General features: G+C 38.5%; 1 protein-coding gene across 6 annotated transcripts in view; it reads left to right on the forward strand.

Annotated features, from left to right (window-relative positions):
- The window catches only part of ENOX1 (ecto-NOX disulfide-thiol exchanger 1), a 360,949-nt gene that overhangs the window by 284,988 nt on the left and 56,259 nt on the right, over positions 1–19,702 (forward strand). For all 6 annotated transcript variants that reach the window (XM_059466701.1, XM_059466702.1, XM_059466706.1 and 3 more), the window contains 2 exons: positions 7,232–7,338; positions 10,589–10,706. In XM_059466701.1, the coding sequence (XP_059322684.1) occupies positions 7,232–7,338; positions 10,589–10,706 (225 nt within the window). The remainder of the gene's footprint in view (positions 1–7,231; positions 7,339–10,588; positions 10,707–19,702) is intronic.

The following is a 19,702-nucleotide window of genomic DNA, read 5'->3' on the forward strand; positions in this document are numbered from 1 at the left end:
CTCTTGACCTCCTCATCCACATGTTTATCCTTTTTCTTCAGCAAAAGAAACCATATTATGCCCCCCAAAAACATAGCTCTCCTGGGAATATTTCAATCTGCAAGATTCCTGCATAATTATTACTTCACTTAATGGGACCTGCAATGACTTAATGTCATTTATGATGTTCCTACATTACAGAGTTCCCTGGGAGTTCTCTTTTCGGACAGATTTACCAAAAATGGTGGTTCCCACTTTTGCTATTTTTAAATCTGAGAACTTGAAAAAAATATGCCTAACAATAAATAAAAGAAGGAATAGCTAATTAACTGCAATACTTTGGGAATAGTTTATAATCTTGTCAAGCTGACAAAGAAAGCAGCATTCACTTCACCTTTCTTTGAGTTGGTGGGGGGCAGATGAGATTTTTCTAGGTTTTTTTCTGGTTGTCAACACAAGGTCCATAAAGTCCATTCCATAATGTGAGATGGTGGCATTGAAAGAGCAGGTACTGCACATTTGTACTTGCCCTCCTGTGTTGTGCTGGTCTAATGTCAGGCACCTGTTTGTTGAGAAATGACATGAAGGTGAAGTGGTCTTGTTGAGTCCGAGTGATTTATCACATGGCACAGCGCCAGCTCTTGCAGTTACACCAAGCTGTCAGTTTCTCTATTGTAAATTAAACCACAGTTTCATAACCTAAAAGATTTTCAAAGCTTAAACTGTAGACAGATTTTCTAGCAATACCTTGCAGGGCAAACTGGGCTCTCTTGAATTAAGTTGTAACTTTTTCTTTATTTCAAAGTTTAACAGGGAGCGTTCTATTTCTAGAACTATCAATTCTTGATATACATACCTCAGACAAGTTACTGCACAGGTTTCAGTATGAATCCTGTAAACTGGGCACTTTTAGTATCCCCATACTGCTTCCTCTTTCACTGTTTCCCACTGAGTTCCTTAGCTAAAAGAAGGAGAAAGGAAAACAGTGGCTGCTGACATGGGGGTTTGATATTCTTACAAGACTAGGGGTTACAGTAAGTGCTGTGGTATAATTTATTTTTTTTTAATTTGTCTATGTGGATTGTATTAGAAAGTAGTATTTCTTTCTGCATCACCCAGGTATAGACTAGTGACATTCACTAAGCCTCTTAATAACCAACACAAGCCAGTCTGAGTCAGATGGAACGGGAAGAGGGACCAAGCATGAACCCTTCTGGTCTCAAATGCTGTAGGCATAGTCAAAGGGAAATGTAGAAGTAATTTAGAGAGGACATTCTTTCTAGTATTCAGGTAGGTGAGACAGGGTAGGAGGAAAAACATCCTCTTCCTCTGGTAAGTCTTGTAATTGCTGTCTGCACTGCTGAGACCTCTGCACCAGGATGAGAGCAGAAGAGGTGAGACTGCTGGTAAAGGATGACCCCCCTGACTCTGTCTGCAGGATTAAATTAGGCTGAGCTAGGGCAGGCTGGCCCATACTGTTCAGCTGTTAGAAAGTTGTTGCTCTGGGTCAGCTAGTGTTTTCCCACAAAATGTGATACAGTTCAGAGTTTGATGCAGGCCAAGTAGTTTCCCAGAAAAGCTTCTTTTTGGGAAGAGAGAAGCGCTGTTGCTGCAGGGACACTCAGCATGCTGTGCCCATTGGTTTCAGGGAACAAGAATGGTCTCTGGTTGGTTTTGATTGCTAGGACAGATGTAGTTATTGGTAGAAGGGCAGGTTGAGAAATGGCATCCTTGCAAGCTGACTGCCCACACAGCAAAATTATTTGAGAGATAGATCACTGCAGATTCTCTCAGTCTGTCCAAAAAGGTAGAATTTGGGGATGTAATAGTGAAGTCCTATGGTTTTCTCCTTTATCATGCTATGTCTTAACACTATGTCTTATGAAACCTACAGGCATCTGGGCAGCACACAGACCAAATTTCTCTGATGGGGTTGCAGATAATTGTGAATTTTAAAAAGTTTTTTTAAAAAACACAGCCAAACACAAAACCCCAACAAAGCCAAAATCAAAGTGGAGTGGCAGATGAGGTATTTTGCACAGCTGACAAAACCTGTATCTTCATTATACAAGTCTATAATGGCCTTTGCTTCTGTATCTAGCTGTGGTATGCTTTACTTCAGGACCCACCCCTTGCATTATCTGCAGTCTTCCCCAGGGTGTTATTTCCAACTCTTATGTTTTCCTCTGCTAGTCAAAGGCAATCACATCTGTTTCTCTGTCTGTGGCATGTGAATTGAGTAACAGGGAGAGGCTGCAGGTTTTCAACTCTAAAAGTGAGAAATTCTTTTTTGAAAGCAAGCAGTACCATAACCAAAAGAATGAGTGTTTGGCTTAAATTAATTAAAATAATACATGTTTCATTACTCTGCAATCTGTCTACCATCTCTCTTACCCATGTCACATGTCATTTATCTACGCACAGTTTTAGCCTTGGACTTAATGCTAAGTTCTGTTCAGCTCATTACCAAATGCCTTTCCGGACTGTTGCCAAAAATATTCTCTTCCCTATCCAAAACTGACCTGGGGACTCTAATTCATTCACTACAGCATCCAGCCTTGACTACTGTAATTCCTTGGTTTGCTGGGCTTGGAGCCAAATTGATTGGCAGACTGCAGCTTAGTCAGAATTCAGCAACAGGGCTTCTGACCCAAACCACGCCAACTCTGTATCCTCCCTGTGCTGCGACTCTATATTTGAAAAGCGTGTAATACATTTACTGTAACAGTTTCCTTTACACTGTAATTTTATGGGTTGAATTTTTCTTTTACCCTTCATGTCAACTGTCACACTCTTACAGAATTTTTCTGTGCTAAATTGCCATATATTCTACTCTGACACTTGCAGTAATTTAGTGCAAAGCCCTTTTCATCCTGCATCCTTAATTGGTGGAATTTAAAGTAAAATTCTACATGAGATCTGATTATTTTATCTGCCATCCAAGACTTTTATTCTAACACATTTTTTGTTTCTATTTTGTTTCTTTTTCCATTATAAATTATGTATATAATAATATGTAGTATAAAATAATATGCATGGCAGAAAAATTGAGTACTTCTTAACTCCTGAACCCAGAGATAAATTTCAGCCTTCACTCAATCATGTATTTAAAATTGACGGCTTGATAATGTAATGCAGGGTAAAAGTATCCTCTCTACCTCTTAATCTGCAGATGAGGCTACACTTTGGTTCTCATTTTTTTTTGTTTTTCTTTGGTAGTACAATTTTCAAATATCCTGTATCAAATATTTTCTTGCCTGGGAGATATTCTAGTTTTCCATTTCATACAATCTTCTATGCAACTTCTGCAGGCATTGTTAAAGGGATTTTTGCTGTTTTTCCTAGTTTTTCTGGTTGCTTTTGCATTTATACTTGATAGCAGTACTTTTTCCAGGTAGCATTATTTATGACAGCAGAAACCGAGTCTTAAACTTGCTATTAATATACTTACTATGACCTGGAAACTCTAATAAAGTGTATTGCACTTGCATATCATTCTAGGGTTAGTTATTTGGGTCTTTCGAACTATTTATAACACAGCAGAAAAGCAATTAGATAATAATCCTTTGTCTGCAACATGCCGCGTAAATTAGCAGCCACAGAATAAGTCATTAGGAAAGATGCAATTATTACATCCTGTAAGCCATATTGATGGGAAAAACATGACATGTTATGGACCCTTCCAGAACAATGTGGTTTTTTAAATCCTAATTTAGTAAGGAAATAGCTTTGCATATGGTCAATGAAAATTTGATATAGCATAGAACTCACTAACAGATGTTTGACAATGAATATTTCATGTTACTTAATAATTCTACTTACCAGTTACAGTTGACACTACAGTGCATTCTGGAGTTCACAGTGCCTTGGAGAGATAGATATGACCTGTTATATAGTTTTGGAAATTTCTTCCTAGAGATCAGAAATAATCTGAAAACCATGGTCAGCAGTGAGACTCAGATTATGAAGATATCAGCCCAAAATCTGGGGCCTCTCTTTGGCCAAGTTTTATGTGGAGAGCCTGGTTCAAGCAGGGCTTAAAGAAAGAGGCCATGAAGGTATACAGCTGATGGGAAAGTAAAAGGCAGCTGTAAAGCAGCAGTTTCCAGGCTTGATTTTGTAAATAACTAGGTTCTCAGACACCTTTTCTATAAACAGCAGGATTCTCAGACAGTCTTCCCATAACAGGCAAAACATTCTGTCCTTGGGCTCTCTGGGAACAGATAGCTGCTCTGGGAACAGATATGAAGGTTTTGAGAACTTTTCATATCACAGTGAGAATGCTGGTCCTGTTTTCAATAAACAAACCACAGGTATTGTAAAACAAAAGGAGGGGTTAGAGTTTTCTCTGTAACCTCTCGTGAGCTCGAATTTTGCAATATGCTTGAAGTTAATTAACACTGTTATATAAAGTGGCTGATTTGATCAATAAATCGGAGTCGATGCTGGTCAACAAGAAGATGGGTCGTCTCCCTTCGCTTTCAACAGTTTTACCCAGACACAAACAAAAAATGAGTTAGCTGGGGAGTTTTTCAGCTAATGTAAACCTTTCATGGCTTCTCCTTAGTTGTGTATCTACCATCCCTATGGGCTGTGTGCTGCTGGATCACTTACCCATACAAATTTGATCCTGATCAGGAGTGGGTACATCATGTCTTGTCTTCCAATTTCACAGAGCACAAGCATTATACCAGCTTTAGGCTTCCAGAGTACCTATGGGAAAACAATTGAGTCTTGGTGCAACAAGAAAAAACGTGGCAGAGCAGGTTTACATTGAATTGCCATCTCATGGCACAGGAATGCAGGATCTTGGTGCAGTAGAAAAAGATGTGGAGGCACTTCCCTGTACCATGACCTTGGCTGCTGTTTAGCTCTAATGTAATTCTTGGAAAACTTTTATGGTGGAATTTGCAAAGCTTCATAGCTTAGATCGCTGTGAATATTGAAATTGCTGTATCTACATTGACACTTTGTTTGAATAGAGCACTGGTATGTTGGTCCTTGACACATACTCATTTAGTATTGTCCTCTGCATCTTCCTTTTTATTATCCCTTGCTACCTGTTTCATAAAGTTTCTTTAAATGGCTTGATTTTTAGCATGTTGTACTCATACTATCCTACCTCTTGTCACTTTTTTAATTCCAAAAAGTTAGGTAAGAGAAGAAGATCCTTTTAGTATTCACTTTGTCTACTGCAGTTATACAAGAAGAAGCTATGGCATCTTCCTAGCTTGTGTTTCCATTGAGGAAAGTTTCTGAAATTATCAGATAATGACTTTTCATAAATCTTAGCACCTGTTCACATAATGGAAATTAAACACTTTAAAGTTCAAATGTTTTTCAAAATTCAGATGATCTTATTAATACTTATTAGTGGAAAATGGCAAACCAGCTCTTCCTCATATCTTTGTGAATCTTTTCTACTTGAATTTGCACTTGCAAACTGAAAACAGATTGTTAATTAAGCAAAATTGTCTGAGCACCTGGGTCATCAACAGAATGACAGTAATTAAATTCTAGCCTCAATTTCTATACACATAATAATCGAGTGCTTTACCATTTTCATTCTTTTCAAATTAATTGAAAAAATATACACAGCATTACTTCCTTGATGGTTAGACTCTTTAGTCTAAGCAAGTTCTAATGGGCTGAAATTATCACCCCTACCTTTAAAAGTTGAATGGATTACAAATGGATAAGATCATCACTGTAGGTCTGAAAGACTTTCTTTATTGTAAACTACCTATACGTATTCATTTTAAAAGAAAATGAACTACAATTATTTTCTATGACTTTAGAAGGTAATTAATCATCCCTGAAAGAAAAACTCTATTCAAACTGTTGTAATTTTCTGGAATCTGAAGGCAGCCTTCAAAAGTGGTAAAAAAACAGAGAATAGAAGAAATGTGCTCAAATGAGAGATATTAACTTTTTGTTCTAGAGGTGAAAGATACTGCTTCAGTAGGTGAGCTCACCATTTTAGGAAGGATAGGTTGCTATGTATAATAAGATTCTCTACATCACTGACTTAAGGGAAGAATGAGAGAAGCTCCAGATCAGCAAGATGAGGGACCAGGGTAGAGGGTGTTATAGCACTCCTGCCACCACTCTTCAGTGAGAGGAGTAAGAAGTGCTGCAGACTGCAACTTGATAAAGAAAGGACATTGTTTCCACCCAGGAATCTAAAAGGATAGATAGCAAAGAACCTTGTCAAAGAGTTGAAGCATTTTTCAGTTTGACTTCACAGATTGGTACAGCTGCTCATTCATGAGCACAGCCAAGGTTGTTTGTAAAAATTCTGGATTTATTGGTGTTTTCTTCAGTTAATTGTGCTGGGATCAAGGTAACTTACATCTCGGCCAAATCATTTTTAGGCCAGTCACTGTTGTGGAAGGACAATTTAACTTTCAACTCAAGTGAGAAGAACAAAAGGAGTGTTGAGAGAAAAGCTTTCTCAACTGAGATGAACAAATAGCTAAAAACTTGAGGATCCTAATTATCCTAGAAAACTGATTGAAATATTGATGTTTGGCTTCAGAACAAATTCATTAGATTTGAATGAGGGAAGCCCATTTCACATCTGTTCTTCACCTTGTATGAAAGAAAAAAAGTGTCTGTTCATGTAAGTAACCATACATAGGCCATGGAGACGGCTCTGATCTACCACAGGTGAGCCCTTTGATATTGAGTGGAGAAGCAGCAGCTGCAGCCACAGAGTGCAGGGTTGATGTACCTGCAGGCAGAAGGTTTAGCCTCCTCCAGGTGGGAGGTTCAGCCCTTCCCACCTGCTGACAAGTTCCCACTATCAATCAGATAGTCCCCCTTCAAAGCAGAGCCTGCCTGCCCTCCACGCTTCTGTCCGTGCAGCCAGCTCGTCTGTATGCCGCTGCCACCCCAAAACACGTGTCAGGTGGATGTCTCAGGGTAATTTCTGTGGTCACACACCTATTGCCACACACCATGTGTGTGCCAGCACAGGGAGTGGTAGCAGACATCACGGGGAAGCAGCTGCATGCCTGGTTCTTGGTGCATAGTTAAGAGTTGTGTAGACTAAAGTTATGGAGACAGACTTGAAGGGAGACATCTCCAACATTGATACAATGTAAGTACGAAAGACACGTCATTGGATGGATATTGATGATGTTGTTTCAGTAATGACATCATCCATAGACTCCTAGTGTCTTTGCTTTGCTTCTCTATAGTGATCACAACATAAATTGCTTGTCTTGTTTGACTTCCTTGTTCACCAAAGTTGAGCAGATTGTCGCCGTTTTCAACGCTTCTACCAGACAAAAAGCTTGGGACCATTTCTCGAAAGCCCAGCGAAAGAACATAGACATTTGGCGAAAGCATTCTGAGGTTGGTGATTTTATTTTTACTTTCTATCCATCATCTCACAGCTGGATTGACACAGAACGAGTGTGATTGTAGCTGGACATAGTGTATTTGGCAATATTTACAGCTACCATTTTCGCTGTTAATCAACTGGCCGTTTGCAGTCTCGCCTACAGTATGAATTGCTCCCATTGCTCTCATTATGGTAATAGCCATTAAATAAAATGAAGACAGGGAGCAATGTGTTTTTATTTTTCATGCAAAATTTGGGAAATCATTAGAAGATTATGTTTACTATCTAAAATAATGAACTGACATAGTGAAATTAGGAACAATATTTTCAAATAAGGAATTTAAGAGTCATCATGATCTGTTTTTAAAAGAAGAATTCTGTGGCAAAGATTTTTTTTTCACTGTGCCATCTTATGGTCATTATAAAATGACTTTGAGTGAAAATAAAATAAAAAATTTCTTTCCTAAATAATGACTTAAGAATATTAAGTCCCTAACTGTGACCTATTCCTTCCTATTTGTTCTATGTTTATCTTAGAAAAACTAGATCTCTTGTGTTGATTCTAAGTATTATGCTTGCAAAGAAACCAGTATAAATGTAATCATACAACCACACGGAGTTAGCAGTGTGGGACCATGCATGTGTGACTGTCATAAGCATGAGCAGAGGAAATGGGATTCTAACTCCCCTTGCTGTGAGTGGCAGCAAAGGAAGTGCTAGACCTCATCCTGTGTTTTGGTCATCCAGCTTTCGATTTTAATTCAGTATATACGCTATGAGCCTGTATTTTAAAAAGTAAGTACCGCTGTCTTTGTTTTCTTTCTTTCTTTCCTCTTCCTTTTTTTTTAATTTTAATATGAGCAATTTACATGCACTTGGTTTACTGCCATGTGGTACAGTGTATTGATTGTTACTATCACAGTCCTCTAAATGATTTTTCTCTGTCTCAGAATAAAAACTTTAGAAGGTAAGGTGCACTTATTTAATTATTTTGTAGTACACTTGTAAAATAAGTGTTGTACACTTAGTTTGAGAAACACTGAAGTGCTGTGATATAAATCATTGGGATAACATTTTAAGTGTCCATTAACTAATGCTAAATTACAGTTGAATACCAATGGCACTAAATGTAACATCTACATGAATACCAAATGAATACTTTATTATCAGTGCTATTATGGTGAATACAAAACTACTTCAATAATGGGACACTTAAAATAAAATGTTAGCATAATTTATTAGTACAAACTGTATTTTGCATTTTGTTCACAAATATTTCATATACATAGTGGATAAAGTCTTTGTTCAATCGAAAGTTGGGAAGTTGGGGATTGATCTTTGTCTTATATTTTAGAGAAATATAAAAATATTATTTGCTAGTAGATTATTTTAATTATATTAAGATCATCCCTTCTTAAACTAACTTTCTGTAAAGGGATGTGGTATGTCATTCATTTGCTGGTTTCTAAATATTTAATAAACTGAAATGTGTAAGAGTTGGACTTTCCAGAAATGTTAATTCTCTACTCTTTTTTTTCAAAAATTACTGCCTTTTGATTTTAAGAGGACAACAGCTAAAACAATTCAAAATTATGTAAAGCATCTAGCTAAATCAATATAATTTGAAAATGCCTGTTTTTCAGATATGAAATGTGATGTAAATAAACCAAATAGTATATTTTATTTAGACCGTATCTTCTAAAAATGATATTATCTGCTGATTTGCTTAATTACTTGATCACCTTCCATTTTTTTCCTGAATTTAGAAAAGCTTTGCTAGAAACCCAAGATAAAGAAAAGACTCATACACATAGACCTTCTCCATAGAAAATCATTGACTCTGCTGATAATGTAGACACTGATGCATCAAGATCATTTGTCCACTAATGAGGGAGTAAATGTAAGAGGATGTCTGCTCATATATGCAGTATCCTTCCCCAGGAAAATGTGCAGGGGGCCTTTTCCACTAAAGAATTCAGAAATGGCTTGCCAGGTTCTTCCAGAGATGCTTCTGGTTTGACAATTTAGCCTGTTAATATTTTTTTTTTTTAATTTGAAATTATTCCCCTGTAAAACACCCACTAATTAGGTTCCTTGTCTTTGCTGGGATTAATGAGCACAGATACATTTTTCAGAATATTTGAGATCTGCTGATAAACCAAGAGTACAGCTGAAGAGAAACGCCTTCCCTTTTTTTCACGCAGCCCCTCTCTGACAGATTATTGTTAATTGCACAGAGCTGTTGTCGGACTCCTCAATGCTGTCTCCTCCTTCCACATGACTCTCCCTTGTTTCAAAGATTTCAAACCACCTCTTTGGGAATTAAGCTCTTTGTTGGCAGAAAAATTAGCTGTCTGCGGGTGGACAAAGCCTACACTAATCACAGTGCAGCATCCCCATGTTACACCTGACAGGATTATTAGGACAAAATAGAGTCCTCTCAATCTTCTCAGTGCTGCCATTAAAGAGGCAGCCGCTACGCCCGCGCCAGCCTTTCTGCCCAGAACAAAGAGCGTCTAGACTCCTGCAAAGCCCGCGTGCCTGCTGATCCTCTCCTGGTGACATGTGCAGGGGCTGCCTGCCCGCCCTTGCGGCGGCACACGGAGACTGAGCTGTCCCTGCTGCCGCTCCTTTGGGATCAAGATGCAAGGATTTTCAGGCCAGCATTGTGGGACTGGGTCTTTTAAATCCAAGGCAATCTGGGCATAGGGACAGAGGGTGAGCTTCCTTTGACAAATAGATACACAGCTCTTCACCTGCACTATCTGAGCTCCGTGCCCTTTGCAACCAGCAGAGAGAATGAGGCACTTTAAGGGTGCCTTTTAGCTAATACAGCTTTGTGTGTTGGAGACACCTACATTTGGCCAAATGAATCATACCCCAAGTGGCAGAGGGTAGCAAGAACTAGCTAGCCCTTAAGCAAGCTGACAGTCTCTTTATCAGTCTGCTTTATACGCCAGTTTCAAGTATTATCTCTGCTGTTAAAACATTTTTCCTATGTTTAGCAGGCCTAAAGATCCCTAAACAGGGAAAGTCACTTTTTCTCTTGCTTTCCTTGAGTGTTACCTTTGATAAACTCAGTTCTTTCACAGGAATAATTCCCTGTGCTTCTGTTTTTATAAATATTCATACACAAATAAATATAATTACAATGATAAATTATGTATAATTAAAATCAGATCAGTATTAAAAACAGGTACTAAATAATGCATAATAACTTTATGGAAGCTAATACTGACAAAAGGTAATTTTGGCTTTTAGGAGCTCCGAAATGCTCACAGTGAACAGCTCATGGGAATCCGCCGGGAAGAGGAGATGGAAATGTCCGATGATGACAGTGGTGACAATCCCACTAAAAAGCTGAGGGTAGATGATTCAGGTAAATATATGCAAGTGTTGTTTTAGTAAAAGCAAACAAAAACTTACATATGAGAAGTGACATTTTAATACCTGATTATATAAGACAGCATCTTATTTTAAACCCTCATAAATTAGTTATTTGAATGATGCAAGCTGTCTCTAGGAGATGTCTGTCGCCTGCTATGTTCTATAATGATGAAAATTCTCCAGTTCTGCACTTGGCTGGAAGCATTATGTTTCCTTAGTGCACTTCCTCCAGCTTTGCATGACAGCATTTCATTCCATGGTAGAAACAATGTTTTATTATGAGACCAGTTCAAGTTATGCTTTGGTCAGTATTCTCTAATCTGTACCTTTCTTTGCAACAAAGAGATAATAATCTCTAATCTCTGTAAGAAATAGCATTTTAACTGTGGGGCTTTTTTGGTTGCATACTGCCCTTATAAGGGTACCTTTTTCAGTGTGGTACTGTATTCTGCATGAATTAGACACTCATTAGATGGCTATCATGAGTCCAAGAACAAGGGTGCATGTAATGTGAATAAGAAAAACAGCTTTTCCAGCCTTCTACAAATACTGTGCTATCCAGGATGGACACCAAGAAGCTGCCAGAGTTACTAACTGGTAACATGATCTGGATGTATGCATTCCACTATTTCTTGGCATTGGGTAATGATTTTTGAGTTGCTAACAAGGGTTTGCTTGTTTAGACGCTCATATAAAGAGTGACATTTTCAGGAGCTGAAGCCAAAGCATGACTAGAAGCTGCCAGGCAGCAGTGAACTTCCAGAAAAATAAAGAAGGAAGGAATAATATGGAAATAAACCGAGAGTCTCCACTAGGGTAATCCTGATCTAGTCCTTTTCATACAGGCACCATAATAAGAAAGGAAAGAATTTCATCCACTCAGTGATTTCCAGTCTTTGTATGCCAGTCAAAAGGTGTGAATTCAAACTTACAGACAACTCCTTGGCTCCTTCTGTGACAAGATACTGTGTGAGGCTGAAGGGCCTCAGAAGTAAAGACCAAAGAAAGGAATGTCAATGTCAGCAAAGAAATTTTTACTGTGACATCTCTCTTGAGGGGAGACTTAATATTTTTCCTGGAAGAAAAATGCAACAATAAAAGCCATAAAGGGCAGCTTTAATTTTTGCTAGGCTTTTTTTTTGGATTTTTATTTTCTAGATGCCATTAGCAGAGTGTTTGAAGCTGAGACAGTGGGTCATTGCAGACCAGGAATTGCTAGAAATCAGCAATTTTTATGAATATCTAATCATTTTACATTGACTGTGTCCGCTCTCATGGAGAAAAGTCATTAGAACTAACAACAGGAAGGTAGAGCCAGAAATACATATAGCCTGCATGCCAGAAGAGATGCAGGAATGTTTTGAACTGCAATACTTACCAATTCAGCAGGTTTAACATATGCATGCTTAGGGCAGAACTGGTCATTCATTTTGTAACACCACAGATAGGAAAGCATGTTTGATTTTCATGCATGAAAAGAGACATTAATGTCAGAAGTTTTGCTATCTGAGATTTCTACAGTATCACAAACAATTTCAAGTTATTTGTATTGTTACAATATGGGCACTTGAGCAAACTCAGTCATGTGCTGCATTCTAAATCAAAATTTGGCAATATGAATCCACTTGAGTACGTGTCCATCATTGTTTGTTGTACCATTCATCATCCTCTTAAACCCAGTGGAGTTGATCCATCCTGCTGCATACATAGTCATCCAGTTCTCAAATTAATGTTCTTTCAACACTACACTCGTAGTTAAAGCAAGTGCATTTGGTTCTTCTGTCAATGACAATAGAGAGAACTTGGAATTATACCAAAAGAGCTATCGGGTATAAAACATTGGTAAACGAAAATAAAATGAAAAAGTACTTTTTTATTATTACTCTTATGTACAGAAATGTGATTCTTCTTTCCTTTTTCTGATGTTTTTTAAAATTACTATTTGTGTTAGCTGCCTTCTCTTTTTTTTTTCCCTCTCTAAGTACATAATTCCAGAACCACTGGAGTGGCTATTTGTATTCACAGTAACTTCTGTTGTATGAAGAATGTCTTTAAAGAGTCTTTTGTCACAAAGAAACCATCTTGCGCAGTAAGAAAACATTGTCACTTTCTTCATTTTTAACCCCTTTTTAAAAAAAAAATTCCTAAGAACTTTCTTGGGAAGAGCAAGACTTGAATAACATGAAGCTCTTGTGCTTCTTCAATTCAAGGACAGCATGCACACATAAAGTTTTAAAAGTCTAAACCCAAAAGTAGCTGAAGCAATGAGACATGATTAATTGATTTGTATGGTTCCACAGCTCTGCAATGCATGTTCTGCCACTTCAACAATTTTCTTGAGGACATTATTTTTCAGCCTGCCCTTTTTGACAATGTGAGCGAGACTGCTGGGAAGTTACGGCCCCAAAGCTGTAATAAGTGGCAGAGATTCCCTCAGGCTTCAACACCTGTGTCAGGTCTTTTTTTCAGTGGTTCACCTGGTTAAGTCACTGCTAGTACAAAAAGGCTTAATTAATTCAACAATTTAGAATGGGTTCTAAGACCTCATTCTGTCTCAGTAAAGCACAGTTTCAGGAATCTCCCAGCATAATTTCTTCATTCCTAGAAGAAAACACACTGAGTGCATCACATCTTCTCACAGCTAGGTAGTTAGAATGAAAACTTTCCTCTAGGATATCTGAAGATAAACCTATTAATCACCCTGAGAAAAAGAGGATGGATTCCAGCCCCAGCATTTGAAAACATACTGCAACACATCTAAGTCCTGAGACTGTGGAGAAGTACTTCTGTGCTTGAATGCTTGTCCAGAGTTGCTGGACTTGGGGTTTCAGAGTGTTGTGGTTTGACCTAGCTGGCAACTAAATATGACTGAGCTGCTTGCTCACTCCCCCAGCCAAGTGCAATGGGGAGGAGAATCAGAAAAAGAAGTATTAAATTGTGGGTTGACATAAGGACAGCTTAATAATTGAACAAATATAAGGATGATGATAATGGTAATAATAATAGTAGTAGTAGTAGGAATGATGATGAAAAGAGATGGAAATAAAATCCAAGAGAAAGAAGTGATGAACAATTGCTCACCACCCTCTGAGTGATGCCTAGCCTTGTCTCCAGCATTAATTTACTCCTCCTAGCCTAGTTTATATACTCACAGCTCTGTGATATGGAATACCCCTCTGGCTAATTTGGGTCACCTGTCCCAGCCATGCTCCCTCCAGGCTTCTTGCACACCTCCTCACTAGCAGAGCATGGGGAACTGACAAGTCCTTGGTTTAGAGAAAGCACTATTTAGCATCAACTAAAATATCAGTGTGTTAACATCAATCTTCTCATACTAAATCCAAAACACAGCACTGTGCCAGCTGCTAGGAAGGAAATTGACTCTATCCCAGCTGCAAGCAGGACAGAGAGGAATGTTACAGGTAGCTGACACCCTAGAGCACAATGACATCTGGGGATGAATAAGCTGTTACTAAGAATAGTTGGCATTTTTCTTCGAGGCATGCCACATATTAAGTCATGCAAGAGATCAAATCATGGTGCATGTGAGAAACCAACCTTTGTTTGGGAAAATTGGTCTTGTAACACTCAGAAGAGGTCTACATGGACTTGTTGCAAAGTGTGTCGCTCCATTCTAGACTCAAATCCTCTTTCATCTGCAAATTGTGCTTCTGCTAGCTATTAATGAACTTGATTTATTGATATCAGTGATTGAGTGGCAGAACTGGAATGAGAACTGGCATCTCCAATCTCCTAAACCTGTCTTCCACCCGTAGTTAACATGGCAGGCCTGGGCCACTGCCTCCTTCACACAGACCTGCTAATCCAGGTGTTTTGCAGGTCATTCTCCCCAGGCTTAGTCAGTGCCCTACTCTATTCTGCAAGCTGAATCTTCAAGGAAAAGAAAAGCTTCATTACTTGTTTGTTAGTTGGAGATCATCTCAAACTTCTGCAAGGATTGACTGAAGAACCCCCTAGGGTATCCAGTAAGTTGGTTCAGCTGTCACAAATGCCTAATGTATAGGAAATTCTCAGTTTCACAGACTAAAAGTCATTTGCATTCCAGGGAAAGCTGGGAAAAGGCTGACCTGAGACTGAGTGAATCTTCAGTCATGGGACTGGCTTTCCCCCCTCCCCCCACCACAAAATTCAGCCCTTAAACAGTGATTTTTCTGCAATATGGATTTTGGTTTATGCCTGCAAGACACCTGTTATTTTACTGTAAGGGAAGGTGGATCAATCTTTTGCTTTTGCAGTACACAGCAACATACCATTAATTCTAGCAACTCCAACTTCAGCTAGAGACTGGAGCTCGTGCTGCAGAAAAGAGTGAAATGCATTGGGCTTGGAGAGGGGTGCAGGAAAGATAGTTGTGTGATTAAGGTGTTTGACTGGGATCCCAGAGCTCTATGCCAAATCCCAGCTCTGCTACATATCCCCTGCCTGGAGTAATCAATGAATTTGTATTATCTCAGTTCTCTAGTATCAAATGGAGACAATGGTTCTTCCTTTCATTCTGCCGCTACCTGTTCTGTCCATACGGATAATAAATTTCTTGGTATAGTCCTCCCTCCAGCTCAACAGAATTGCAATAGGCTACACACTGGACCCCTGGAGCATTTCACCACCATTGTACAACCTCTGATGAAGTAGCTTAATAACATCTCAGAGGCTGTGTGCAAGTAACAAATTGCAAGTTGTGTAATGCAAGCCCAGTTTGAACTCGTAAGATTGGTGCTGCTTTGCAAGTTAGGGAGGACATCCTCCTTTGCAGCATTTTCAAACGTACCTAAAGTAGGTGCCAAACTTAAACACTGAAGTTGGATCTTTAATGCTGTCCTGAACTGATCTGTCCTGTTTGCAGCATCAGCTATGTCACTTGCTGTAAGAGACAGACTGAATAGTGGGCAGTCCATCTCACAGAAGAGTATAAGTCCTTGTATTTAGTATTTGAAAATCCCATCCTGGTCCACACGGCATAAAACAGGCTTTGGGATATTGTTTACAAGTCTGTCTTGAAAGTTGCAAGCCTGGCAAGTCTTCAAGGAAAGCCTGAAACAACACCAAAGTGATCTGTGTCATGCTTATTCATCTTTTCTCTGCAATTCAATCCTCTTTTTGCTTTCTCTAAGGCTTTTATGAATGCAGTGATACACATATGGAACAGGAACTGCGGTTTATAGGTGGATTAAGCTGGTAGGAAAGCTTTATATTGTTAAAACTTTGAATAGAAATCACCAAGCCCCAGCTGTGTGGAGCTGAGCTTTGGTTTTCCTTTGTTTCCAACTAAACAAGTGTCAGAGCAGATCTCATGTCAGGTCTTCTTCCTCCTGATCTCAGAGATCAGATAATTTTCCCTGCCTTTCTTGTAAGACTAACCTTTTGGATATATGGGAGATTTTGTTTCAAACAAAAGTCTGATTTATTTTTCTGTCATTACTCTCCATCCCATAGCTTTTCGGCATCAGATTTTATAGGTATTTAACAAACTCGTTACTTGCCAACTGTCCTTTAAAACACATATTGATAAACATATTGTAAAATAACAAAATGTATTTACTTTAGAAATTAATGGGCTAGCATTGCTTTTTATTCCTTAAATTAAGTGGTACCCTTTCAAAGCCATAAGCAGCTGGTATCATAAGCAGCCCTGCAGTGATAAACAAATAAACCCTGTCAACAGACACCACCAACCTGGTTTTAGAAGCATTCTCAAAGAGAAGAACATATTTAAAATGTGGGGCTCTGAATTGTCACTGTAGTGGCACAGTCCCCTCTCTGGCCACAGAAGACAGCTGAACAGCCCTTTGGAGCTCTGTGAGCAGAGTAACTTCCCTTGGAATGGAAATGCTCTGGGCACAGCAGACAATCAGCTTTGCTCCCTGGAACCATCAGGGGTGATCACTAGAAAGCAGCACAAGATGATTACTTCCTCTGTGCTGGGAAAAGTCTGCTCTAGTGTCTTTCACAGCATGCCAGTTCAGAGCTGTTATCATCAGGCAGGCTCCAATTTTGTGCCATAAAATGCATTCCATTTTTCCCACAGCTTTTACAAAAATAGGCCTGAAGTTCAGGATGCATGTAGGTAGGGGCCTAATTTTATGCCCCTGGTTTTAAGTCCATTTGCCTCTAATAATGCTTCTTGTGCAGCTGAATTTAGCAGAAAAGTCTTGATGAATCAGGGCTGAATGTGGTTCCCTGGGGAATAAAGACAGCCTTGTCCTGTCCCAGGTACTGGGCCAGTGCCTCTGGTCATGTACAACACACAGGCTGTGGGATGGAGGTCTCTGCTGGTCCTGTGGATGCAGCAGTGAAGGGGTTAATCTGACTTCCAAATTTTGGAGGAAGCAGGCACTTCAAAGGCATTTTCCTAATATGGGGTGTAGGAGAATGTCCTGTTTACTACAAAACAAGTCTGTTTTGCTTTGATGCTTTTCCACTGCCAGAAATACTATTATCTAGATTACAATTTATCAAGTTTTCTGGGTATTTTGTACTGATAAGGTTTTATGCAGGATCATTACATATGAGAATAGATTTAATCCTGTTTTTAGTAAGCTTTAAGGACACTGAGGGATTATTTATGTAATAAGATGCAAAGTTGCTATGGAAAACGCTATAGCAACCTAACATCTTCACAAAACCAAGCAGCCACTTGTGACAGCAGTCTAAATTTACATTTATTTTACTGCTATTTTATTGACATTCTTAGTGTCTCCTTTTGACAGCATGTTAAAATATGTTTTGCATTCATACTAGAACAAAATTAACAGCATGTTGTTGGAATGAAGATGATGCTTATAATTCTTGGAGATAATTTTAGCATATTTCATTTTGTGTAAATAGCATTAAAATAATAGCGAAAAGATGCTCAGGTGCATCCCATCTATTTGTAATTGAGAAAACAATATAAATTGAAAGTAATATTTTACAAGTCAATGAAAACTAAACTGCTTTTATTTGCTTCATATTGGAATGAAAATATTTTTAAGAAAAAAATGATTTTGTTATTAGAATTTATTTCAAATCCTATATCTTTTATTATAACTTTCTCAGTTCAGGATACAGGCTATAATTTTTCATTAGGTTTCATAAAACAGGGCATCATTTCTAACATGTAAACTCACAGTTTGATAGGGGATTGCCCTTTTTAAATGGGACTTTTCTAAAACATAGGATAAAAATACATATTGCCCCTTAGGAGGTTAAATAAAAAGGGAAAGAATAAACAAACACAAAGTGATGAAACAGTCTGAACTCTGTCCTCTGCTCATTGCAGTTAATAATGAAACTCACATTGAATTCAATGGGAGCAGAAGCAAGCTCTGTATATTGATTTTCTTCATCCCCCTCCATTAAGAGTCCTGAAGTGTGGCTGTAACATTGTTGAAGTGGGATGTTGGCAGCAAAATCAATAAAAGACAATATTAGAACATATGCTGTTTTCAGCTTCCTCACAATCTGATATAGCTTGTATTAGCATTCTTCTCCAAATTACATTTCATGCTTTCTATAAAGTGACCTTCCTTACAGTGTCCTCTCCAATATAAAACTTCTGTGCTTTTTCTTTCATATTTAGCCTTCAAGAGAGTGAGCCCTATTTATAACAGTGAAGGTGGTTGATTCTGAACAGAGCACAAAGAACAAATTCTTTCAAGAGTGGCTTTAGCCTAAATGATATTTCTGACCTCCAATGAAAGATCATTTCTATTAGTGTTTGAACTGAGATCTAGGGGTTACATTTTCTTAATCATGCTGCCCTTCGTGCCCTCTTGTTTTTAGAAGCCCTTCTCACCCTGGCACATTAGAGAAACTAGAGATATTGCTTGAGGTGGAGATTTACGTGCCTTCTTACCTGCCATAATTTCCAAGAATCATCAGCCATTGCTAGCATGTCAGAGGAGATAATAATCAGAAGGCAAAGTCTTTTCTAATGTCAGTTTCTAAGCTCATAATTGCAGGTTTGGGGATTGTTCTTATGTCATGAGACATGCAAGGGTGGCTGAAGCTTCTAAAGCATTAAAAGCTTCCTTTTCAAAGCATGGATCTTCTACTTGCTCACGTGTCCAGCCGACTGCCAGTCTGTGATGTGGTTTCATGCCAGGAGATAAAAACATACCCAGCAGAGTTCCTGCTTGAAGCTTTGGAGCTACAGAAATCCCCAAAATACTTCTAGTTAGTGATGCTGTTTTGCTTTGGTGAATGAATCTTAGATTCAGAGGAGTTTCATGATGTCCTGCTCTTGTTTTATAAAGGCCATCTCAAGAAAATAAGCTTCTTACTAATGACAAATATCCATAGTATAGCATTTTCATGACACGTATATTGTGGGATTTGATTCATAAATTTGAAAGCCATGTGGATTCAAAGCTGCTTGGAGGTGAGTGATCTTCTTTTAGTCTTATTTGGATTCAGATTCATGGTGAAGAGAAGAGAAAGAGAAAGAGAAAGAGAAAGAGAAGAGAAGAGAAGAGAAGAGAAGAGAAGAGAAGAGAAGAGAAGAGAAGAGAAGAGAAGAGAAGAGAAGAGAAGAGAAGAGAAGAGAAGAGAAGAGAAGAGAAGAGAAGAGAAGAGAAGAGAAGAGAAGAGAAGAGAAGAGAAGAGAATTGTCCTCCAGGATGTGAAATGAAAGACTGAAGAACTAGATACTGTGCCATTTTATCCAGTTCTCTGATGGTTCCAGTGTATGATTCCTTGAACACCAGCATGCAGAAAGGTGGTTTGTTTTGTTGGTCATGATTTTTGGTATTGTTTTGTTTTTAAATTAGGATTTTTATTGGGTTTTTTGTTGTTTGTTTGCCTTTCAGTGGGCAAAATAGTTTGCAACCTTTTGTTTATTTATCCAGCCCTCCAAATATTTGATGCATTACAGGTTTTGTCAGGTGCAAAAACTGTGCAAGCGTATCTTTACAGCTCTTGGATCAAGTAATTGCTGGGCTGCTTTTGCAACAGCCAAGTGCCCACCACAGATGTCAACTAGGTACCTCT

This window comes from Ammospiza nelsoni, chromosome 2 (genome assembly GCF_027579445.1).
Source record: "Ammospiza nelsoni isolate bAmmNel1 chromosome 2, bAmmNel1.pri, whole genome shotgun sequence".
NCBI classification, from domain to species: domain Eukaryota; kingdom Metazoa; phylum Chordata; class Aves; order Passeriformes; family Passerellidae; genus Ammospiza; species Ammospiza nelsoni.